This window comes from Ambystoma mexicanum, chromosome 5q, assembly GCF_040938575.1.
Source record: "Ambystoma mexicanum isolate Mex_15411 chromosome 5q, UKY_AmexF1_1, whole genome shotgun sequence".
NCBI lineage: Eukaryota > Metazoa > Chordata > Amphibia > Caudata > Ambystomatidae > Ambystoma > Ambystoma mexicanum.
The window spans coordinates 905,948,115-905,974,597 of record NC_090933.1 but is presented as its reverse complement, the minus strand read 5'-3'; the positions used below and the strand labels follow the sequence as shown (position 1 = coordinate 905,974,597).

The window sequence follows — 26,483 nt, the reverse complement described above, 5'->3', positions numbered from 1 at the left end:
ATGGAAAAGATAGGGAGTAAATTACCTTGTATTTTGCACACCAGTCCAATAATGTTCAATACCCTTCTGCTTTCTTTAAAAGGTTCTACCACCCCAAAGTAACTGAGTGGTAACAGGAGCACAGAATCCAAGACGAATCTGGGACCCCTGAGCAACTCATGAGGCTAGAAGATGTTCTTCCTCGTCACAGTACCTTTGGTGCCTTGGCAGGCGAATTGGTAGAGTTTCTTGGTTTCACTCGACGATTGCCTCTGAGGATGGACCCCCCTTGGAAGAAGGAGCCACTGGGATGCTGAATGAAAGAATAAAAATGGAACCAAAGTCTTTCTGAAGTGCAGCAGTTTTGCTCTTTGAGGTGCTCTCCTTTGGTCAGCGATTTCTCTGACTGCAGAAGTCCTGTGAAGATGCAACTTGCTGTGGGCTCCTTAAAGGCTTGGCAGATGAAAGTAAGACCCCTGGGACCCTTTGATAACTTCTGGCGGTGACGGGTATAATAGGTCACTTTTGGTGTCAGGTTTTGAAATATTGCGGTTTTCCGACTTTCGGTTCTTCGGTGCTGCAGATGCAGCACAGACCTCTGGACTGCTTCTGGCGACCTGGCCATTGACCACTGCAGTAGACCTCAGACCCTCACCAAGTCCGGACCCTCAGGACATCTTCGTTAGCTTCTGGTGGACCTTCCTCTGTACGCAGCGACCCTGGACACTTTCCGGCAGGAAAAAGTGGTTAGTGCCAATCAGGCTCACAGGCATTCATGGCATTTACTCCTCCCATAACAAAGAATGTGGATTGGGGTACGTACCCAGCCTTTCAGCACACTACTCTGCATTCATGTCAGCTTCAGTCAGGGATGTCTCATTCATTGTGTCACACACAGAAACCAGACACCCACAAAACAGAATGGAGTTCACTTCAGACTCCATTCATAAAGGCCCCACCCCTAGGATGTACCCACAACACACAACCCTGGGAAGGCTCCAGCCATTCTGACAGGAGGCAGCCTCACAACCATATATGGCATTTCCAGCCAACAGCCAGTCAGGAGGAAAGGACAGAGTAAGGGCTTCCCAGGTCTCAGAGGGGCCATTTTGCCTTCCTGCAGGAATTCATTGATTCCTATGGCTTGGCCTTGGTCTCCCAAAAATGGAGGACACTCAGAGCCACTGCCAAGTAAGCATGTAGCTGCCACCAGCCCATACCCTGCTCTGTGGCCAACACACAAGTTCCCAAAAACACACATACGGGGTACCCCCACCCATGGGTGCCATAAGGGTATCCCATGGTTGTTGTTCACCCAAAGGAATAAAATGAAGAGCTGCACTGCCAGAGGCCTTGGCTGGACCTCAGTGGCAGAACACAAAGAAAACCCACACAAAGAAATTGTAGGACAAGGACTAGGCGGCCCTGTCCCTCCATAAGGCCTTTCCAGCATCACATAAGGACACTCTCATGTTAGACATTACTATTGACACCCTTTGACAGTGAGACTGCCTTGGACCAGAAACAGTATGAGGGTATCATATTTCTGGACACATATGCCACCAGGTCCTATCACCCAAAGAGCAGATATGTAAGCTTGTGAGATAGCTCAGCCACTGAGATCTGTCTGTGATCTGCAGGTTGCAGGTTAAGGCCTCTTCAGCCTTTCACCCAGTGAGGTGGATAAATTAGTACAATCTTTGGTTGGTGCTAATTATTGTATGTAAATATGCTATGTACAGAGCTTTGGAAAAAGTACTATATAAATGACAAATTATTTTAAATAGTCCTGTATTGAAAAAGAGACCATTGCTGTTCAGATTGGATGATGGATTGTCCATATTAATATTTACGGGCGCCCCTTTACCATGAAAACTGATCATGACCTGATAATCCTGCATCTTTAAGGGCATCCCACTGCATCCTTCATTGATAATTGGGGAATGATCTCTTTGTCTCGGGAGGATTGCTCAGTGGCAACGTGCTCGCCTTGGAAGAATGATGACACAGAGCACCACGGGTTCGATCCCCAGGTCCGTGCTTAGAAACCTCTGGGTATTTACCACGTTATAAATAACCTATCATGTCATATCATATCATATCAAAAGTAGGAATACAAATTAGACATCCTCTTTGGCTCTTGATGGGACAGCTCCATCGATTTCTTGCTGCACCATTCAAGAGCTGCGACTAGAAGACAGGCAGAAGTGGCCAGGAAGATGGAAGAACGCGTGTACGAGACTCCATTCCCAAAGGCTCTCTCTCTGAAAGATGGCACGTGGAAACCCATCCTAGAAAAGACCTCGCACTGCACAGAAAAGTCTTTCATGGCAGACCACGAGTAATTAATCGCCAGACTGTGGCAGAATGTGAGCACAGACTTCTACATGCTGCCAAACAGACAGCATCTGTTAAATGTAATCAGTGACTACTCCTGCTACCCGAAAGCGAAGGAAGTGTCTTCAACGGCTGCCATGCTTCTAAAAACGCAAAATGGTGGCCACCCATTTTCTACCAGAGCTACTGAAAACAGACAATGTGGCAGCATCCAATGGCGGGAATTCAAACATTTTTGGGCACCTTTGGGATAGAGCGTGCCTGTATAATAACATACTGGCCATACTCACACTAGCACTGAGAGTGATTCGTTCCCATCTCAATAAGACTGTGTACATAAAGCCGATGAGCAAGGAGAAATCACAGTTCCTGCAAGAGTACTGCTCTTTGCCCACTGCTTCCCTGGGGGTGTCCTCGCCGTTGGTGTTGTTCGGCGATCTGTCAGGTCCACCATTCCAGTGCACACTTCATGAAGCCTGATGGACCATGGGTGATAACTCTACCTGAGAACGCTGCTCATATTCCCACACCTGTGGCAAGTCATCTCTATAAAACAGTATTATTTTAGCTCTTGTAACCAAAACAGTAGGAAATAAATCTAACAACTAGAAGAGCAAAAATATGTGGTTAAGAAGGATTCTTGGAGAAACAATTGTGGTAATTTTCATTTTCGAGCATAAGCGGGTGGGTCTAAATACTCATGTCGGCATAGTTGTCTCGGCCCTGCCGCTCCATCCTGCAAGCCCCGCTGTGATAGGGCATCCTTCTTCCTTTCCTTCCCGAGGCAGCACTGCCAAGAACTATGCATACGCTGTTCTGTCTGAAACTGCTGCCCGGCTCCTGCTGCTGTCCCGACAAGCCTTGAGGATATCAAAGCGTGGCTCCCACCACTGTCCTAAATTGCCTGTCTGCCTGAAGGCCATTAGCTCTCGTACGTCAAGGATTGTTTCCCTTGTGTACTACACAACGTTTTCCCGCTCCGCGCACTGACTGTTGTCACAAAGTGTTTATCGTGACAGCACGTCCATCACCCTGTGAATACACTACATCATGCATCTTGATCGCTACATTCAGCTATCTACGAGTCTATTTTCAAGCTGCTGAGTGAAGAGTTGTATCCCACACATATTAACAGTTTACAAATGCAACCATTTTGAGCACGACTTCTACTCCTAATCACTCACTGACGCCAACCCTTGTCATATTCACCTATAGTGGTAGCCCCACTACACCATTTTGGCTGCATCATGTCAGAAGACAAAATCTCCTCCACTGTCCAAGCATCTCCATCCAGGGTGGTTGCACCGATACCATGTGAGTCACTACCCTTACAGCTGCCAAGGCTTTCAACGTCTCTGCCAATAGCAACCTGGGACCACCATGGTCCAGGTGGGTTTGAGACTTCAATGTATACATCAATGCACTCGGTCCTCAAGATGATTATAGGAAGAAGAGCCTCCTGATACTATGTGTAGGTGCTTCAGTGCGTGACATTCTCTACAAATTTTCAGATGATGCCACAATAACTTTGCCAGCATTAAGGGACGCACTAATTAACAACTTTGCTCCACACACAAATGTGGATTGTGAACGTCATTTGTTTCACACTACCACTCAAGCTAAAGGTGCGACCATGGATACCTTTGTGATGCACTTCTGCACGCACATGAAACACTGCAATTTCCACCGTTATTCCAATGAAGAAGCCTTAAATCCCAGGCCACTGCAGCGTGCAAATCCACTGCCGTCCGCAGTAAACTATTACAGCAACCTTGCATTCTTGATGAAATATTGACCATTGCATGCACTAACGTGGCCATCGAACAACAAATTGAAGCCACAAACACTCTTAAAATGCAAAGGTGACAGTTCACAAACTTGTTTCGTCAACACAGCCTCCACAACCAACAGACCGAATTTGCTTCTGATGTGGTTACGCTTTTCCCCATGAGGGCACATGTCCAGCAATGGGCCAATTCCGTTCCTTCTGCAGCAGAGAAAATCATTTCAAGGCCGTCTGCTGGGTCACTAGCACGTCTGCATTTACTTTGCTGCCTGCAACTTCAAAACCATACTGGGCGGAGTGAGAAAATGCTTAAACAGTCCTCTGATGGGAACAGATACAGACACCGGTCTCCTGCAGACAAAAGACCATCCTCTGAGAGAAATCGGCGACCCACTGCACATCAAAACATTTGTTATCTGAGACACGTCCACAATCCACTAGTGACCCAAGTTCCTTTCCTGTAACATATAAAATGAAAGTCTATGGGCCTCATCACGAGTTGGGCGGTATCCCGGCAGTATTACCACCGGGATACGGCCCGGGTTAATAGAGTTACCGCCACCCGGTTCGGCACTATTAGCGCCAGATCAAGGGTTTGGCAGTAATGGCTATTCCCCATTGGGACCATTGGACCCAATGGGGTATTTTCATTGCAATTAGCACGCGCTAATAGAACTGTGCTAATTGCACCCGAAAATGGGTATTACATTGGTACATTTACTCCCAGATTATAGCTGGGGGTAAATGCTGCCAGATCCGTGATTGGGCGGACACTTAAATGCAGCGATAATAGCGTTATGGCCGCATTTTAGGGCTACTGCCCAACTCGTGATGAGACCCTATGTATTTGCACTGGGAAATCAAACAGCTCTTGACAATAGCCCTACACTACTGCTTCGAATCAATGATCAGCACCTGGAATTTCTAGTTGACACAGATGCAACAGTTCATGTTATAAGGGAAGAAGCTTACATCCGATGACCCTGTGCGCCAACACTACGGCCTGCTGAAGTTGACATTTTTCCCTACGGCTCACAAACACCATTACCGCATACCGGTACGTCGCATGCCACGTGCTGCTATAAAACAAATGCAACCAAAATATAACTCTATATTCTGAAGGCAGCAACTGAAAGTGGAAGCATCCTCAGTTTTAAGAAGGCTCTAGACTAATGGAAAACCAGTATTTTGATATGGTGGACAGAATTAAACAACTGTTCCCATCTCTCTTCCAAGGCTTGGGGACAGTAAAATATCATCAAATATGTTTGTACATAGACACCTCTGTCAAACCGATTGCTCCACACTACCGGGGCATACCGATAGGCATCCAACACCAAGTTGAAGATAGTTGCATCACCTACTTAAACAAAACATTATAGAACCAGCAACGGCCCAAACTAATGGGGGCCAGCAACAGCCCAAACTAATGGGGGCCTTCCATTGTCCTGGTTCCTAAAAAATGATCAGATAAACGCATTTGGTTATGCGTTGATATGTACCTCCCAAATAAGGCTATCCATCGAGAGAGGCATCGGGCACCCAGGATCACAGATATGATCCACCTCCTCAATGGCCTGACCGTGTTCTCCTAACTGGATTTAAATAAGGGATACATGAGTTTTGGGGGCAAGAGGGAGGACGTCTGGTGGGCTCTTGCGGCAGTATTCAGGAAAGGACTTCGTCAGCTATGGATTTTCTTTGTTTCAGCAGCTCTTCATGGTTTCAGCGCCTCGCAATCAGCACTGATGCAGAATGAATATCCCCGGTTTGACTTTCCTTGCTCCCTCAGTCCTGAACTCTTGTGAGGGGACTCTGGGTTGGGTTTTACTGCTTATGGAGTGTTCTTTAGGCTCCTGGAGCTTTTGGCTGGATTTGTTCCACGGAAGACTTTGCACTTGATACTGAGCACTCGACCCCTGGCATTGGGGTTCTGCAGCACTGTGGAGGCACAGCAAGTCGGGGGTTGTGACAAGGTAGAGTTTGTCTTGGGGCTAGTTGGTCCCACCAGCCCCAGGAGAGAAGTAATTCTATCGAGAGCTTCTCCGTCGATGCAAAAAAGGAGGTCAGTACAGCAGCAGGGCTTCACGGGGCACTTTGAGGTCCAGGAGGTTGCGTCTCTTCGTGATTTCTTCTTTGGATGTTTCTTCCAGTGGTCGACTCTGCCACTAGTCCCAAGAACCTCACCTATTAAGTTAATTCTCATTCATTCACAGCCCTAGGCTGTCAATCATCCAGCATGTTGGCTGTCCTTCCCGGACAGCCCGCCGGCCAATCAGGATTGGTTTCGTTCAGGCACACCTAGATACAATGGAAAGGGGAGTTTTGGAACCCTCCCTCACTTCTGTCCTTCCAGACACACTGAAGCCAGGGGCGGGCTTCAGGGCTGAAGCCTGCCTAAGTCAAAACACACAAAGGGCTCAAACCTCTCTCAACTTACAGAGTCAAATCCGAGAAAGCCCTCACAAACTGAAAATGGTGAAAAAAGAAGACAGGGGCCATTTTGACAAAATGGTCACCCATGGGTGCTGTACTGCAGATGAGGGATCAGCCTGTGGTAAGAATGCATACTGGTAGTAAAAAGTAAACCACTGCCACCAGCCATTTAAAGAAGTGAGGGTAACAACAAATGCTACATGAGAAAGTAGGATAAGGGGCTACTAGGTAACCCCCCAGCACTCCACATGATATGGTGTGTGCTGGACCTGCAAAGTAAAACGTTAAGTAAGATCAATTTCACCTTGCTATTCTTGGGAACAGTAGTTTACCCAAGAAAAGGTATTTAAACGTTAAGAGAAATCCAATGGACTACTCGGTGACACTGCACTGAGGGTGCTGTGTGTCCCTATTAAAAAAGCAGAGACCTATGGAGTTTGTCAGACTCCAAAAACAGGAAAACATAACATCCTGGTGAGGGAGAAACACATGAGGGAGTGAGAGCAAGGTCCCACTCACTCAGGAGTTAACATTAAAAAGTCCTAAATCCAGCAAAAGAGCTGGGGGTCTCTAAGGTGGGAGGAAATTAGCACATAAATGAAAATTCTCCCTAACAAACACTTCATAGTGTATTAAATGAGTTCAAGTTGGTACAACAATGTGAAAAACAAGTATCTAGCCAACATGTTTTTTGAGCTTTGCTCTTCTTCAGGGCTGTGCTTCAATAGATAACATGCGATAACTGTATCCAAATAGATTCTGAATCTTAATTACTGATTTTCAGATTTCTGATCAGAGTTTCCTGGGAGGAGTGTCCTCTGATCAGTTTTTCAAGTTATTCCTAATGTGCAATTGAAATTCTGTAGTGTATCTCACTCATCTGCCGAGTCCCTGTGTGCCGGGATCTGTGTCAAAATGCATGTGCCATGATGTTGGCGGTGTGATAGCTCCAACATCATGGCATGGAAGATATGCACAAGACTTTGCGACCATCAGTGCACCACTCTGAGACCTCATGAAACACAACAGTGACTTCATGTGGACGAATGTCCGCGAGCGTATGACAAAATCTGTAAACCAATAACGTTGTCTATCAGCGTGTCCTATTTTAACCCGGTAGAAGTGAGCCCAGTGGGTTTGGGAGCTATCATTGCACAATACGAGCCCTCTTCACCTCAACACACATTGTTTCCTGCTCTAGTCAGAGCCTCAGAGTCACTGAACAGGCATACTTCCATGCAGAGAAGGAAAGCCTAGCTGTACTGTGGGTCTGTGAAAATGTTCACCTATTCTTACAAGGGAAGGCATTCACAATAGCCACAGATCATCAAGCGCTGTTCAACATTTTTGGAAATCCACAGGCACTTATGCCTCGCCCGAATTGCCAGGTGGGGTTTATGACTCCAGGACTATTACGTAGATGTAGATCTGGCAAAGAAGACCACCTGGAGATTTTCTTGTCTCGCCATCCCACACAATCATCAAGCGTAGAACTGTCCATCGCTGACAGAGATAAATTAGATTGTGCAACAAGCAAAGTCCTCATATTTTGACCTGGAATACAGATCACACGAGCCGGAGCAGGATCCAACACTTTCCATCATCAAACATTGCCTATAAACAGTAAGTGAAAACGTGCAAAACTAATGGCATCTCAGGAATGTCTGGTGAGTGCCACCGACATCTCAAACCTAATTATGAATTTTCCCTGACTGAACACATCCTCCTCGAAGGAACAAACATTGTGATCCACATTACACTGTATCAATAAGTTACTGAGTTGGCCCACGAATGCTTTGTCCGAAAGTATGATTTCCAAAATGGATACGCAGTTGTGAGGCACACTAAGGAAATGCGCCACCTGACAAATTATCATTCCTCAAACAAGTTCAGAACCTCTACACGTGACTGCTCTTCCCAAGACAGTCTGGGAGGAGGTTGCAATAGATTTTTTGGGACTGATTAATAGAGAGTTGTACATCCTAGTCACATTAGATGAGTACTCTAGATTCCCAGAAACCCAGGTTGTAACCTCCACAGCGTCCATCAATGTGATACCTTCTCTCGACAAAATATTCATGGCATATGGTGTGCCTCAAAATGCCAAGTCGGATAATGTCCCACCTTTTATGAGTCAGGATTTCAAAACCTTTGCAGAGTATCCAGGCTTCAAACATCGACGAGTCACTCCATTATGGCCTGAGGCCAATGACACACGGGTACGATTCATGGCTAATCTCAAGAAAATACTGCAGTTATCACATCTGACTGGGTGACCCTTAGAACCGATGCTTTACCAGCTGTTGACAGACTATCACAATATGCCTCACAGCACCACAGGGGGGTTGTCCCTGTGGAAGTTTAAGTTTGGGAGAATTGTCAAGACATGATTACCACAGCTACTAACAAGTGCTGACAAAAGGCCACATGACTAGTGCTTGCGAGAATGCTATACACAAGTCAAATCACAATTGAAAACACATGCCCACAAACGCGGGAGGGTGAAATAATCCTCCTTATGCATTGGAGATGTAGTGGTGGTAAAACAACCCAACCATCGCAAGGGCACGTCCCCATTTCATCCTGACCCCCTGGTCATCACAAGGAAACGAGGCTCATTGATAACATCCCAAAATGATATGAAGGGCATTACAAGAAACTTTAAAAGGAGCAATGAAACGTCTGCGAAGCAGAGTCTCTCAGAACACTGGAGTTTAGTGAGGATGTCTTTGAGATCTCATACTTAGGAGATGGTGAAAATCGAGACCATGAAAATGTTGCGGGAAAGTGGAAAAAAATGAAGGATATCCCAGAACAACCAGCTGTGGAGCGACCAGGTCGAGTAGAAGAGAAACCTATTCAGCTAATTAAAGAAAAGGGGTAATGGACTGTATATATAGAATGGGGGGAAGTTGTAATGTCGGACCACATTGAGCTGTCTATTCTGTTCACCTCATTATGTATGTGGTCGATCTCTCTGGGCATGGGAGAAGGAAGTGACGTCAAGGAAGGGCGGGGGCGCATCTAGGCCGAAATTTCGGCAGGGCTAAACCTTCAAATGTTGGGAGAGGTGCTAACTTTAGAGACTGTGGGGGTGGGGCAAACTTATGTGTGTGGGGGCATCTAACTACTTTGCGCATTCTAATGAGACTATTCTGGTGAAGCTTCAATGTTACAAGCAGTTAACTCTCTCCCCCACGTCTGAAACCACACACTTAAGAAGTGATGTGAGAATGAGTTGTCTCCTGCCCCACACTTTCAATCACTCCCCTGGCATGCAAGTACTAACCCCACCTCCCAATTTCAATTCCCTAAAAACAAATGCATATGAATGCAGGTAGTAACAATGAAATGATTAACGTTAATAATTGCAGGGCCTTTGTTAACAGTGATGCTTAAGTACCATTTAATGTCTGTGTCCTGTTCTGTTTGGCAACGGCTCTGTAGGTCAACATAGTCAAAAATGTCAGAGGGATGGGGGTTGAGTGGGGGGTTAAACCCCGATCTGCTCAATGGTGCTGCACCACTGAGGAAGGGGAAGGGTTCATGTTGGGGTTAGTTCACAGGAATACTAATTAAAGATGGTAGCTACCATACACAGCTGCGCCTCCGTGTATTGTTTGAATCCTGCCTGTTTCACATTTGGATACACGTTGCCAGGTGAGGAAGGACACATGGTTACCACTTTAGACTGAGAGTGACACCATTGAGGTGTAATCATTCGACATCACACGCACACGCACACGCACACACACACACACACGCACACGTAAACGCGCAAGCATAGTTACGTGTCTGTTTCAAATTGCTATATCTTCTAGATATGCAAATTGTCAGCCGAGTCCTGAAACTCAACTATAGGGTCACTGTCAAAGTTATACCTCACTATGTATGGCCGTCACTAGGCGTGTGCAACTGCACTTAGCCTCACGCTCATAAAGCCCTGCGCTGAGGGTGCCGTTGACTACCTCTTCTTGCAGGCTGCAGTGCGGGCCGTGTGCTCGGAGTCCCTAAACTAGCTGCGGTCCACTCTGAGCATGCTGGTGGCACATGCTGCAGCATGCATGAAGAAGGGGACGCTTATGTTTTTTAAAGCGGCTGTTCTCCCTCTAGGTTTGGCTCCCTATTGTTTCTTCTGGTGAGGCAACGTGCTGCCTGTCAACGTTCTGCTGCAACGCTGGAGAGACAAATGCCACTCTCCAAGCCGCCCAATAGGCACTCTGGGCCTGGTAAGCACTGCTGATCACTTTCTTTCCTAAAGCAGAGCGTTTAAAGTGGGTGCAATTTACTAGTGTTAAGAACTGCAAAGAGGCATTTTTATTTTGAAAGCACATGCAAAGCAGCAGTTAGCTGCCTAAAATCTGAGCCTTCATCCAGCACAATTAAACATATCACACAGTTTTAGCTATTTGCCTTATTTCCACATGTTTATATTTGCCAAGCCAAAAAGTGTTTAAGTACAATGTACCATTTTCCTCACATTGTATATGAAGCATGCAAATGACCCATGAATATTTACCAAGGATGTGACAAGATAGGTTGTCATCCTGGAGACTGGAGGAGATATTTTCCATGGTTCTGGCTCTGTACTGATTTTCAGGGCACAAGTCAATACATGTGGGTGGACAGCGTCCCCCCACTTTTTTCACTGGGTGGACGCAAAGCCTGCTGTGTGTTTTTGAGGCCAGCATTTAAAAAAGTTTGCTTGCTCAAGTTACTAGGAATTCACACCAGGTTGTCATGTTTTCAATGCAGACGCTTACACACAAGAACACATAAAAGTGCCATTGAAGCGCATGTCCCATGTTTGGATTTTGTTTTCTTTGGAATATTTCATTATAAATCATTGGGTTTAAAAGGCGGGCACCTTTTATATTTTGCTAGTGTAGTTATTGGAAATTATCCTCTCTGATTATTTTTATATATATATTTTTGTTTTTTTTACCATGTTTTCGCTCCTGCCTACATACATAGTGATCATTATCTTTTGATGTCACTTCCTGTGATGTCATCAAATGCAAATTAAGGGGCCCGCACTTAATTTGCTGCACTTGGCCCCATAAATCCTGGGGCCGGCCCTGTCACTATGTATGAAAGCATCCTTTCCATGTAATCGCAATGGGAGTCGTGAGCAGGTAGTCAGTGGCCTGAGCGCCTGCGCCGTTGCATTGCACGGTGCTAGAATCACATTGCTAGTGGTCGTTTCAAGCTATCCAGGCAAGGTATCTTTTTAACTGGCGTATGTCCCAACAATGGAGGTAAAGAGGGCGAGGTTGTTATTGGACGTGCAGTGTATCTGGAATACTTTGAGTCAGTGTTGCCCTCAAAAATCAATTCCTCACCTTCAACCAATGTTTTAAAATGGATAGCCGGTATCGAACAGGAACCAGGCTCGCCGCTGCTTCTGGCGAAGGGAGCAGCAGGTTCTTCAGAGACTTCTAGAAAAGGAGGAAAAACAGTCGATTGTTAGCATTTTGCACGGCAACACAAGTGGCTGGGGCAAGCAGGTTCCATCCTTTGTCTAAGTTACCCTTATTTACACAACGAGCTAACTGTAAGGCTGTCAAACACTCAGAATAAAGTAACGCACCCATTTGTAAGATTCACTTTGGTGTTAAAATAGCATTTGTGTTATTAATGTGCTGTGCTATACATTTTTTCCGGCAGGTGGCGCAATTGGCCCATTGACTTGAAATCCCGTTCTCTGTTGTAAAGCAACTAGTCACTTTGTCAGGTACCAGGCATGCTTTCCCAGTCAGCCTTCCTCTAGAGCACCCCTGAAGATGTTATTATTACCCAAGAGCTTCTCGCTTCGCCCCCCTCCTACCCTTAAATCTCGATAAAATCACAGATCTGAAGATAATGGAGACGTTGCCAAGTTCTGAGTTTTCTCGCTGGACTCGTGCAGCCTAAAGCTACCAAGGGCACTTTTTGTGCACTTAAACGTAGTATTCAGGACTTAAAATGTTCCAACATTGCAATTCTAGGAACGAGGCAATACGCGTCACCTCGTTGCTGCTCGGTAGCCAGGAACATGCTGAGCTGGTTCAACACCTTTCTCTGTAATACGGACTGAAGCAACGGCTGTTTTGCTGCAGTTCGTATGACTGACGTTGCCCTCCTTGTGCCCCAGTACACACGGAACACGTTGCACAAAGGCCCCAAGATCTGCCTGTAAAAAGTTAGGGCCTTAAATCTCCAGTGCTGGGATCGTTCTGTAAAAGATGCAGGAGAACATGGACATTTGCTTGCTACTTACCATGAATGGTTACTACTTGCTTGCTGCTTTTCCTCTAACATCTCTAAAATCACTCTCCAGCCCCCCTCCACCCCCCACCCTTCTCCCCTCATCCCCTACTCTCTTCTCCTCCTTTCTCTGGCACTTTGCAGCCACCCCTCCAGCTGAACGTGCACCCGTTGTCTGCCCCACTAACGTGGCCTGGGGCCTTGGCAATCCCTTTGCACCCGAGACTATTAACTAACTGGCATCCCTTAGGACTTCCATCTCTCAAACCTTTCCCTCGCCTCTAGGCAGCGGCGGACTGGAGGGGTAATGGGGGGGGGGGCGGGGTGCCCCTTCCGATTCCCCCCTGGTGCCCAGCCTCCCGCTGGTGCCCATCAGCTCCCCTCCCGCCACAAAAAGCGGCCTCTGCTCCTGCCTGCGGTACCTCCCCACCTCCCCTGACTGCTATTAGGTGGCCACGCCCTACTCCTCGTGAACGACCCTGGCCAATCCCAACAATCCAACAGCCCTGCTCGCTATTGCCCCGTCTCCCCCCTCACTGATCTATAATCCTTGCACTAGTGGTACTCAACCATATCACGCATTGCATTCCTTGGGGAGCACGCACTCGGGTTCTCTCTGGTCTGGATGCCACTCGGCTGCCTTCAGTGCTGTCATTGCTAGGGGTATGGGGGGTGCTGAAGGGGCTATCGCCCCAGGTCTTTTGGTTGTAGCCCTGGATAGAAGCTCAGGGGCTACAACTAAAAGGGTAGCTAGCCCCGAGTCCCGACAGTCCTGACAGCCTAGCCCCAGATCTTTTCCAGGCCTTGCAACACCCCTGCTGTCGAGCACTCATCCCGACTCTTCTACCTCCGCTCCCATGGCAGTGCCATTGTCTGTATTGCCCCTTACTTATTCTGCATCTCTTGTGATGCCGGAACCTCATGCGCAGTCTCTCTACCTGTTGGGATCCCGCAAGGTTCTGCCCGTGTTCCCCTGCTCTTCCCCTCTACACCTCAACCCTTGGTAAACACATCTCCTCCTTTGTATTCCTGTCTCACCTCTTTGCCGGCGAAACCCCAGTCCTTTTCTCCTTCCCCTCTTTTAACCTTGAGTTTTCCTTCCGCGTCATTTGATGTCTAACTGCCATTCAACAATGCATGGCACTTCGCTGCCTGATGCTCAATTAATCTAAAACAGAGTCAATCTACCTCCCACCCTCCAAGGCCTCAGCTCCATGCTCCTCCATCTGTGGTGGCCTGCCTCCGGTCACTGGGGCGGGCCACACCAAGCACCAGGGTCACCTGGCCAGACAGTCACGCTGCGGGCACACAGCAAACACAGGGCAGGGATCACACTGCGGGACCCGGAGCACCGGGTCGGGACACACATGCTGGGAGCACCCAGCAGACTGCAGCCTCGGTGTGGGGGCTGGGGCCACCCAGGCTGGGGCTGCTGCACAAGGCCGTGATCACACGGCATTATGGAGACACAAAGAACGACACAGACACGAGCGGCTGCTTCCTGGGTCTCTGCTGCACTGCTCTTCACGTGCTAGCAGAGCCCCTTTTATTTGAGGAGCGTCATGACAATGTCATGACGCTTCTCCTTAAAGGGGCAATGGGCCTGTTAGATTGTGTCTCCCTGACGATGTGTCGGCAGGAGACATGAGAACAGGGCCCTATGCTGCCCGGCCCCGTTGCGCAGCCCTGGCGGGAGCAATGATTTGGCACGGACACCAAACGTGTTGCTGTCTTGTCCGGAACTGCTCTTTCTGAGCGTGGGCAGGGCTTTTATTTGGAACGCCTTAGGTCCCCGCGTCGCGGGACGTAAGGCGGATATAACATTCCTCCTTTATTATAACCAAACATTAACACAACAATACTAACTTGGACAACTGTTTAAGACAGTGAGTTCAGTAGTCTCTCGGGCTGGCCTTCTACCGCTCATAGTCTCTGAGCCTGGCTGGGGTCGGGGCGCAGTTCTTAGTTCATGACGTCCACTCCTGGGTCCTATCCCTTGACTTCCCTCGGGTTGCTCACCTTCACAGTTGGGCTCACCCAGCTCTGGTTCGGTTGACAGTTCTTCCACCCTGTCGTCCCTGGTCATTTCGCCTTCCTGGTGACTTCGCTCTTCTCCCGTTGGCTGGTCGTCTTCTTCTTCAGGTTGCGGTTCACCATCCGTCCATATATCTTTTGGGACTGTCTTGAACCAAGACGCGTTTCTTGTCACTTGTCTTTGTCCCCCCTGGCTGTTACCATAGTCCCGTGTCTTTGGGTTATGGTCCATGGGACGGAGTCGTATTGTGTGTCCAATTTTGACTTGGATGGGTTTCTCACCATTACCACCTGGTCGCCTACAGAGTGATGGGACTTCTTGGCACTCCTCTTGTTGCTCATATGCTCGTTGGCCACAGTTCTTCTTAGTTCGGTGCGTGCCCTGTCGTATGTGTCTGTGCTTCTGCTCGGGTGATGTAGAATGGATGAATTGAAGATGGTTCTGAACATTATGTCCGCTGGCGATATACCTGTCATGCTGTGTGGTGTTACTTGGTAATTCCTCAGGAATCTTTAGAGGTCCACTCTCCAGGGGCTTGAGTTTGCGCGCGACAGGCGCAGGACTTTGTTTATTGTTCGAATTAATCGTTCCACATCGCTGTTTGCCTGCGGCCACCTGGACATGATGTGGTGGTACTGAATGTCGAGTTCGGTGAGGTATTTCCTGAACTCCTCTCCCTGGAATGGTGGGCCATTGTCGCTCCGAATTCGCTTTTGGCGGCTGTGAGTGGCGAACATCTTCTCCATCGCGGGTATGACCACCTCCGCCGCTGTGGATGTTACGATTTCGACCTCTGGGTACCTGGAGTGGTCGTCGATCGCCACTAGTAGGTACGTCCCTTCCTGTATCTTGCAGAAGTTTATGCTAATGGGGTCCCATCTAGAGGACCCTCTCTCTGCTGATAGTATAGGTTCAGGATTAGGCGGCGCCCCGGTTATTTGGCATGGGAGACATGTGTTGATAAGGTGCTCCACCTTCCCATCGATCTGTGGGAAACAGACATGGTGTCTGATCCGGGCCTTGGTTCTTACCATCCATTGGTGACCCTCGTGCGCCAATGCCAAGACTCTATCCTGCATACTTGCGGGGGTGATGATACGGGTCCCTCTTATGATGAGCCCTTCCTCTGTGATTGAGAGATCTTGTCTCACTGTGAAGATGCCAGTTAGGAATTCTTTTGCTTCTGGCGTCTGATTGTGGATGTTCCGTAGGAAAGACTTCCATTCCCCCGAGATGATCGTGTCTTTCACTAGGTCACAGCATGGATCGGCTTGCGTGGCCTCCACAATGTCTTCAATGCCGATGGCCCTTGATTTCATGGCGTGGATTACCTGGCAAATGTGCTCCTCCGTTTCTTCCGCTGCGTGTATTTCTCCATGTGTGGCCGCTCTCGGGTGTCTCGACAAGAAGTCAGCCGGGTTTCCACTGCCTGGCTGATACGCCAATTCAAAATCATATTGTTGTAAGTGTAGTAACCACTTTCCAATCCTGGCAGGGGGATGTGAGGATGAACCCGTGAAGATGGGAAAAAGTGGTTTGTGGTCCGTGTAGGCCTTGAACTTTCGGTCGTAGAGGTATAGTTGAAATGGTGGCAGCCCCACAGCACTGCAATCTCCTCTTTTTCGATATGAGAGTACCGTTGCTCCGTCGGTGTCAGTGCGCAGGAGGCACATGCGATCGGCATTGACTCTCCTGTGTTGGCCACTTGTATTAGGATGGCTTCTAGGCCCACTGGGCTGGCATCAACGTACAGCTCGGTCGACAACTTGGGATCGTAATATGCCATGGTGGTGTCAGCCGAGAGCGATGCCTTGATTTGTTCGAACTCCTTTTGGCAGGTGGGGCCCCACACCCATTTCATACTGACCTTTGTGAGTTCTCTTAGGGGTTCTGATAGTGTGGCCAGGTAGGTGATGAACCTTCCGCAGTAGGTTGCCATTCCTAGGAAACTGCGTACCTCCGTTGGTGTGGTGAGGGGAGAGGCAGCCTGGATGTCTGCTACTTTTTGGGGGTCTGCCGAGATGCCTGCTCTGTTGAAGGTGTATCCAAAAAAAGAGATCTCCTCCATTAGGAACTCGCACTTGTCCTTGTGGATAGTGAGCCCTGAACTCTCGAGTCTGCTAAGTAGCATGTGGAGCCGTCGTATGTGTTCTTCCTTGTTTTCTGCGTGTATGACAATGTCATCACTGACGTTTAGTACCCCTGGGATGCCACGTGTTACCTCCTGGATCGTTTGCTGAAATACTTCGGCTGCAGATGAGATCCCGAAGCTGAGCCGCTTGTATCTGCGCAGGCCAATGTGAGTGGAAAATGTTGTAATGTACCTGGAATCACGGTGGAGTTTAAGTTGATGGTATCCGGCGTTGAGGTCGACCTTCGAGAATATCTTGGATCCTATGAGGTCTGCCACTATCTCATCGAGGGTCGGGGTGATGTGGCGCTCCTACTTTATTGCTGCATTAGGGAGGCGCATGTCAATACATATTCTCACTTTCCCGGGTTGTTTGGGTTTCTTGGTGACGACCATGGGTGTCACCCATGGTGTTGGTCCGGTCACTTCCTCAATGATGCCCGCTTTCTCGAGTGCCCAGAGCTCTTTCTCCACCTGGTTCTGTATGTGGAATGGTGTTTTTTGGTGTCGTACTGCTTGTGGTTGGACAGACTCATCGATGTGCAGCTTGATGGACTTCCCTTTGAGGCATCCAATCCCCTTGAGTAGGTTCGGGTACTTCCCGAGAATGCTGTTGATGTCTTGTGACTCGGTCACCTTGCATATGAAGCTTATGAGGCCAAGGTCCTCTGCCGCGTCTCGGCTGAGTAGCACTCGATTCCGGCGTTTACAACATAGATCTTGGACTGCAGCGACTTGTCACCCTTGCTGAGTGTCTATGGTAATTTGCGTTTCTTGTCCTTGGATGGCTATTTGGCATTTCCGCCTTCTCCGTTTTCTTTTGGGTGTGTTGTCCCCGTAGTTTAGTGCTGAGACCAGGTATACTTTTATTCCTTTCTTCCATTGCTCTTTTGCAACCTCTTGCTGGGATTGTGTCACATCGTCACCTTCCTCCTCGGTCGATGAATTTGCGGTCTCGACTCGGCGAGCCTTGGCTTGCTTCTTCTTCTTTCCCGAGGTTGAGGTCCTGTCTTGGGGAGTTTGGGGTTGTTGTGGCAGCCCCGATGATCTGCAGGCTTTGGCGTAGTTGTCCTTTGTGCCGCATGCCCCGCACGTGGTGCCTTGGGCTGGGCAGTTGCATCTGCCGTGGCAAGACCCTCCGCACCACCCACATTCCGTGGGTCCCAGGGTTCTTGGTTGCCATCTGGAGTATGCGTTATTGCTGCCGGCCTCTTCCCTCGTGTACTGGCGGTTCGTGATTTGGGCCACCGTCGCCATCGTGAGTGCGGGTTGGAGTTTATGCAGGGTCGTGCCCATGTGCGCTGCTTTGGCATGTGCCAACTCCCTCTGGTGGCCAAGTTCCAGGATTCTGGTGAGAGATATGCCTTTTTCGCTGAGCACCATTCTCCTCAGCTTCTCTGAATGTATCCCATTAATGATCTGTTGTCGAATTTCCTTTTCGATGTTGGTACATTCACATGAGATTGCGAGCTTCGGTAGCCTGGTGTGATAGGCATCCAGTGTTTCGTCCTCCAGTTGGATGGTAGTACATAAAATGAATGTCTCATAGTCTGGATTGAGCTGGGGCATGAAGTGGGCCATGAGCGCGTCCTTGGTTTATTGGTAGACGTCAAGGCCGTCTGCTATTGACAGCGAGTTGAATATGCGCAGAACCTCGTTCCTGACATTCAGCAAAAGGTGCGACTTCATTTTCCTTGACGTGGTAATGTCTTTACAATCCATGGCCATTTCGAATTTTTGCAACCACAACTGCCACCGGGGGCCAACCGATGAAGGGTCGGTGTATCGGTCGAAAGGGGCGAGTGCGATCAATGTTCCCCCCTGTGGGCGTGCCTGTTGCATGGATGGTGACAGATTTGCAGCCAGTCTGGAAGGCGTGCTGGGCCTGGGAGTGGAGCTTCCTGTCGCCATGGTGCGTGGTTCTGGTGCTTGCCTGTGCGCACGTGTTGCAATGCCTCCTCACCTTGGTGTTCACTGCCCTGCTTGGGTCTCGCGTCGTGTGGTGTGGGTCTGGGCGCGATGCTCTGTCTGTCACCCTTTTCATGCAGGTGGGACGAAAACATCTGCCAGCTGGACCTGGGCCTTCAGGAAAGGATGTATGGCCACTCTGTGACAACTTCTGGATGTGTCCACAATTGATCCAGTTGAGATTGGAGAGAAGAGAAAAATAAAAATTCTGGTGGGGGATGGGCCCCTCACCATGCTTCCAAAAATTGTGCCCCTGCCGAGGGCTTAATTTAATGGGCGTCGCGTGCGCCGTTCATATCACTTGTTGCCTCGTCGCCAGTGTTAGATTGTGTCTCCCAGCCGATGCGTCAGCAGGAGACATGAGAACAGGGCCCTATGCTACCAGGCCCCGTTGCGCAGCTCCGGCGGGAGCAATGATTTGACACGGACACCAAACGTGTTGCTGTCTTGCCCGGAACTGTTCTTTCTGAGCGGGGCAGGGCTTTTATTTGGAATGCCTTACCTCACCGCGGGACGTAAAGTGGATATATCATGGCCCAATCTTAAATGGGCCACACGCCACACCGCCCCCCACACACCCTCATTCCAACCCTCGTGGCTCCCAACATGGGTCCCCTCTTCGACAGGGATCTGAAACTACAGCAATCCATCACTTCCACCACTACGACAGCAAGACTCCTCCTCCCCACCATCCTCTGCAAAACCCACCCTTTCCTCACCTTCCACTTTATCAAGACATTCACGTCCTCCTTTGTGCTCAGCTGGGCAGATGATCGCAGCAACCACCTTATGGGTATAACCCTCTTTACCCCACTTGACAAGATTCTCAACGTTGTCACCTGCACCCCGTTTTAACCTTCCAAGAGCTTGGCTCACTTCTGTGTGGGCTGGCTGTCCCATTGGCCATTGCTCCCGCTTTACCTTTCTTCTTGTGTCTCCCATGGCCTGCCCCCTTACATGGCCCCTTTCCCCCCTCACATAGTGCAATCTCCAGCTCTCCTCAACCTCCTTGCGCCTCGAACACCCCCTAGATCTTCTCCCAATACTTCACCCTCCTAGCACCCACCCACTGGCATGCCTTGCTGCCGACATCCAGTCTATACCCTCCCTACTGGCCCGCAAGCACCACCCCCTCTCACTCCAAGATGCACTCGAGTTCTCTTCTGCTATTCCCCTCACACACTGAACTCCTGCACATCTTTTGATATGTGTCTCCTGACTATATGCAAACATTAATTATTGTTAATTCCATCGCTAGTACCTGTCATTCATGTACTGCCAGTGCAGCCCCCCTCTTCTTGTCCAATGATCCCCTTTCTACCTCTGTTTTTGTTTCTCCCACTGCTACATTGTGCTTTTGTAAGGAACCCTGCCTTGGGACTGCCCAGCCGCTCATATTTGCTTATGTAGCGAGCTTCTTGACAAAGCCCTACTCGATGCCCATTTAAAAACACCCTATTATTTTAAGTTTGCACTTGGGGAAATGGCACACATCAAATGCTGCCTATTTCACTGCTTCTGTAGATGCAAGTCAGATACACAGTGAGTAGAGCGCTCGCTTTGCACAATTCGAATTCCGGTAGGGCCAAACTCAGCCTTTCATCATTCCGAGGTCCATAAATGAGCACCGCACACCGTGGGCTATAAAAAGCAGCGCTCAGATGCCTGAGGGTTTGTAGCACTATGTAAATGCTAAATTAATTATTATTATTATGAACATGTTTGTGCCATAGCAAAAAATTATTGTGAAAATATTACAAAACATGTATGACATATGTATAGGGTTTTTAACAAAAGAACCTGGATCACAAATACTCTTTGTGAAATACCCGGTGCTGCTTGGTAGCAAGAAATGCAGAAAACCGACTTCGTTCAACCTCCAGCGGATCCTTTCACACTGAAAAGTGGAGGAAAATGTAGGTACGTCGTTCATCAGTGTGTAAAGAACTACAATAGTGTAAAATCCTGTTTGTCTATTTCTTTACATGGTGCAAAACATGATGTAATGTGGGCTCTAGTGGAGTTTGCACAGGGGCCACAGTATCAGCTATCCTGTCCTGTGAGCAAGACAGCAGCACCAGGAGAGATCTGCGCTGATCTGGCAAGCTCACGATTAAAGAGCTGGAGAACCTGGCAAAGAGCGCCCAACCGCATCCGTGTCTGTGGCCGGGGCCTCTGCACCGGATTCACTGCACAACGCTCCGGAAACTGGGCAAAACTCTGACCCTGCACCTGTCGCTGCAGCATGTGGTGTGACAAAGATTCAAAGTGTTGGCGGACGAAAACCACGGTGGCCAACATCAACAATCCCTCTCGGGGCTTGGGGATTCCCCACATGGTGCGGAAAACCCTGTGGGGAAAGTGTTTGGTAGTTGCCACATAGGAATCCCACAATGAACGGGAAACCCTTACAAAATGGGGCAGGTGTGGTCAGATTGAGTTCCTAGGTGCAGCCAGAGCCGTATACATTAGAGAATCAAAATCCTGGAGATTCTCCAAACTGCGGCACAATCCCCACACACGGCCTCTCCAAACCCCACCCCACCCTTTCCCTCACAGTCCCATATATAGGGCCTCATTACGACCCAGGCGGTAAGTTACCGCCTGGGCCGTGACTTTACCACCATGGCGTAAACTACGTTTACGCCATGGTGGTTGGCGGACTTACCGCCCCATTCCGACCTTGGCGGGGCGGTAAGTCCCCAATCCCCATTTACCCTTCCCCATTCCCATTTTTGCCCCATAGGGCATAATGGGAGTGGGGAAGGCGTTAATTACGCCACCGTAAATTACGGTGGCGTAATTAACTCCATGGTCCCTTAGCGCCATGGATTTTAACACCTGCTAAAAGCAGGTGTTAAAAGCGCCATGGCGCTAAGGGACCTCGTACTCAGGCGGTAAGGGTCGGCGCTGTTAACGCTGCCGTAAACCCCTTACCGCCTGGGTCGTAATGAGGCCCATAGTGTCTGTGGAGTCCTTGGGAGATAGTATATCCATAAGAAAAGATAAGATTTATTGTGTAAAGAAGAAATAGAATGCCATTATAGAGCAGATTGGTCCATTGGCATTGGCCAGTCCTGTTTGGATTTCAAGATTGCCTTACTGGATGATCATCTTCAAGGAACATTTAAGAAAGTTGATGGCACATGGTGTATTGTAAATCACATTGGTCAGATCAGCATTAGGTATGATTTAATAACCACAGGAGAACCAGCACGGGCAGTTTACGTAGACCAGAGCTTATTTTCTTGTAGGGTTTATAGGTCACTACTTGCTCTAGCTAGCATGTGGCCCCATGCACCAGGCTTGGGATTTCAGTTTGCGCGCTAGGATTTTTAGCCTCATGCTTAAAATGGGAAAATGCAACTGCAAGCTCCAGAATCCCACAGGAAAAGCCAGATCCGACTTGGCGTGTCACACAAGACACAAAAATGCAAGCAATATAGTAACATTTGTTTTGAAATATTCCTTCCACCTCTCCCATCTCTCTAACCCCTTCCAGTTCCCCCACCTCTCATCCATTTTACAACCCCTGAACCGCTCACACCCTATCCATATTCCCCATCCATCACCCAATCTAATGTTCCCATTCCTTCAGCTCCCTCCAACTCTTCTATTTTGTTAATTGTTTCCAGCCCTCCACATTCTCCCACCTCTAAGTATTCAATACCCCCCTTCTTAACTCTTTGATTTCTCATTGACTTCTGCTCTTCCATTTCCCATTATTTCTAGCTCTCATTTCTCCCACTCGTCTTCTTCTGAAATATATGCTGTACAATGCAACATCTCACGCCAATATTTGGAAGATTATTTCAAAAGGAGAGCCCCCACACCATAACTCAACTAGGTTTCATCAGACTCGGCCAGGCCCTTTCGCAAAATACATGTACACCTCCCCCCCGTTCAAAAATTCACAATCCATCACTATGACTCTCCATGTTCGATTGATTTGGTATTTGTATCGTGCATGTCCAACATAGGAACCAAGCACAAAAATGCATCTGGGGGCGTAGATGAAAATATCTGTTGATGATTATAGACCACATGATCGTAACACCAACATGAGGAAGGGCAGACATAGAGAACAGACGATACAGCCAATTTTACATAAAAAATACGTTTTCATTTGTTTTCTGAAGAGCGAAAGAGAGTCCGTTTTTTGTAGTTCTGAGGCAAGAGAATTCCAAGAATGAGGGCCAAAGACAGAAAAACATCTGTCACTCCCTGTAGAAGACCTGGAAGATGGAACTGACAGGAAGTCCTGTCCTATAGAACGAAGAGATAGGTTAGGGCAGTACGATTTTATTTTTGCAGAGATAAAGCTGCGCCAGACCATGAATACATTTAAAAAGTAAACTAAAGGGTCTCAAACATTATACTCTGTTGAACAGGAAGCCATTGTAAGGGATTTACAATACTGAAAACTAGGGGAGCTTCTAGGAAGTCAGAAGATCAGCCTAACAGCTGAATTCTGGGCAACCGACAATTGGTAGTATGGGATGCCCATAAGAAGGGCGCTGCAATAGTCTAACCTTGATTGACGAGAGAACCAACAACGGTTGGACGATTGGTAATGGATATAATGTGCGATAAAGGTTTAAGCAATTTCAGTTGATAGTAAAAAGATTCAACAATTTGGCTAATACGTGGATTACAATCCAATTTAGATTGCCAAATGCAGCAGAGATGCTTACATTTCTCCAGAAATGTTGTTGGGACACCGGAAAGGGTTGTTCATTGGGTGGATTGAACCATATTAGCGAGGTTTTTCTTAGAACCGAAAACAATCACCTCTGTTTTTGAAGGATTAAGCTGTAACTTGCTTTGTAAAATCCATCTTTTCATTTTTTCAGCGTAGTGAAGGACACGATCTAATGATTCCAAAGCTTGCTTCAGCCGAACATAGATCTGTGTGTCGTCGGCATAAGAATGATATTGTAAATTGAATTTAGAAAAATACTCATCAATGGGCGGATATATATGTTAAACAGCAGGTCAGGTGTGATATTGTAGAACCGTGAGGTACTCTGCAACTGACTGGCAGTGGGTCAGACAGATATGGGCCTAACTTGACTTGTTGGGTACGCTCTGGAACAAAAGACGCAAACCATTTGAATGCATCATCCAACACCTGTGCTAGCAAAGACAATCTATAAATAAGAATCTCAAAGTTCACTGTGTCAAAAGCCGCAGGCAAAGCAGGCATGACCAGCATGCTAATATTGCCTTCATCGGTAGCGCCCAGCCAGACATCCCAGACAGCTAGAAGCGTTGTGTCGGTCCCGTGTCGCGGTCTAAAACCAAAAAGCTATGGTGCTAAATGGTCACAACTTTTCTAAAATCCTTGCTGGCCATGAAAGTCTGGCAATTGGGCGACAGTTAGACAGAGTGTCATGGTCCAGAGTAGATTTCTTTTAGTAAATAAGTCAAAAAAGATTTTCTAAAATCTAGTGGAACAGAGTCCTGAGCTAATGAAGCGTTTACAAATGACTGAACGGTCTCGCTAAGTGCAACATCATGTTGCTTAACCAAGTATGCTGGGATGGGCAACAACACACCATTTGATGCCATTATCACTACGGTGATTGACCCAAAATGTTCCGTAAGCGGAGCGGCCATTGTTTTGGTCCTGATTTTGGGCCTGTGTTCAATGATCCTCACTTTCAATTGTCTCTGGGTTTTCCCTGCATGCGCTTTATTGCAGGGACATAGAATAGCATACACCACATTGCTGCTTTTGCATGTACTGTGAAAGTCGTTTCTTTCATGAAAGGCTGTTTGCGTAGTAACCAACAGAGATTTTTGTGGGGCAAAATGTGTTGCCAATAGTGCGTTTAAAAAATATTTACTCAGAAATGTGGGCAAAACTACCAGAAGCACAGTGAAGTAACTCATCAAACTGGCCCACTTTGACCAGAACACTGTCAAAGTCCCACTTTGGCCCAACAGACCTGGCCCACACCAGCATGTTGGGAAGTTGGTAATGCACTTAGGAACTTGCCTTACAACATCAAAAGGTGACGTGATAAGAGATAGAAGGCCCTGAGAATAGGGCAGAAAGACAGAAAGAGACGCGAAAGCCAGTAGGTAGAGAGATAGAGAGAGGACTAAAAGGCGTCCAAAGACAGCTATCAAATCGGAAAACAAAGAGCACAAAAGACGCAGTTCCGACAGAACAAGTAAAGTTAAAAAAAGGCACATTGTGTTCGGTTTAGAAATCATTTGTACTGGAACAGAGTGCTGTAGGAAATGTGCTGCTCTAAAAAGTGTGAAAATGGTAGATGTGTAACCAAGATGATTTGGTTGTGCGATTTTCCCATTTGGTCAAAATTAGCCGGGTGCCCCAATGACACTGCACTCATCATTCACAACGGGATGCATGGTCATCGAACACACCAACAGCACGTGGTTGTTACGTGCTCTGGCTTGGTGTTAAGTGTAGGCTCATAGCACTTGTTGCATGGCACCCCTCCTGGTGGCATGGTAGCTCCCAGGACGTTGTAATGGGTCACGTGGCAGTAGCCACGTGACCAACTTAATAAAAGTTACGAGCCGCTTCCGGCTTGTTAGTCAGACCAACTACGACTCCGGTGTCCTGTTTGTTCAGCACCATGCTGGTGCTACACCGTGTGCCATGGGCCCAAGGACGGGGCCCAGCACGAGGACGGTGCCCCTGCTGGGCAACGCCGTCCCTGGAAGATGCTGCAGTCATGTGATCACGGCTGTTTGTGGCAACGCCAGCCTGGGTGCCCCCAGAGCCGGGGTCGTCGTGTGCTGGGTGCCCCCAGCCACGTGTGGGCCTCCAGTGACCTGGAGCGCGTGGGGGTGATCCCCACGGCATCATCTGCGGCGTGAGCGCCGCACAAAGGAACCCCGTTGGGTGCTCCCGACATGAGTATGGGGCCTGCCCGGTGACCCGGAGCAGGCCCACAACAATGGCGACAAGGGCTGGAGCCCAAGCGTGGCATTGGCCGCAGAATGTGCAGTTGGGGTGGTCCAGGGCCCTGTGTACGTTTACACGGGCCGTCTGGTGCTCCCGAGAAGGTGCGGTGTCGGCCGCACGATAATGGAGGCGACGTGTGTGTGGCCACTTCCCCCACTGCGGGAGAGAACCTGCAGCCTTCCCCTGAGACGGAGGCGGCTGCGGGTTGTGTGTTCTGGTCCGACCTGCTCTGGAGTAGAGTTGGGAGAGCTAAGGAAGACACAGGTAGGGTTCAGCCAGGAGATCTGGCCTGGCTCTAGTGGCTAAATGTGAGCTGAGCCAAAATGGCTGCATGCTGGTAAAACGGTGGGGACAGAAAAGGGAATGGGGCACTGAGGTGCAAGGAGTTGGACCAGCCCCAGTGTTTTTTGGATGGCTCAGGGGAGTAGGACTGTGGCAGGGGAGAGCGGATTGTGGCGCTGGGTGAGGGGGAGAGTGTAGGGACAGCACCACTGATTTAATTTATGGCTAGGAGAAAGAACAGGGAAAAGGGAATGGTGGTGCTGGAAGCAGGACACCCCACCCATCTGGAACTCGACCCCGGTGGAGGCTCACATTACCCCCACCATTCTCCAGTTCCGCA

General features: G+C 48.5%; 1 protein-coding gene across 2 annotated transcripts in view; it reads right to left on the bottom strand.

Annotated features, from left to right (window-relative positions):
- The window catches only part of MATN2 (matrilin 2), a 606,908-nt gene that overhangs the window by 16,087 nt on the left and 564,338 nt on the right, over positions 1-26,483 (bottom strand). For both annotated transcript variants that reach the window (XM_069621407.1, XM_069621408.1), the window contains exon 16: positions 11,881-11,976. In XM_069621407.1, the coding sequence (XP_069477508.1) occupies positions 11,881-11,976 (96 nt within the window). The remainder of the gene's footprint in view (positions 1-11,880; positions 11,977-26,483) is intronic.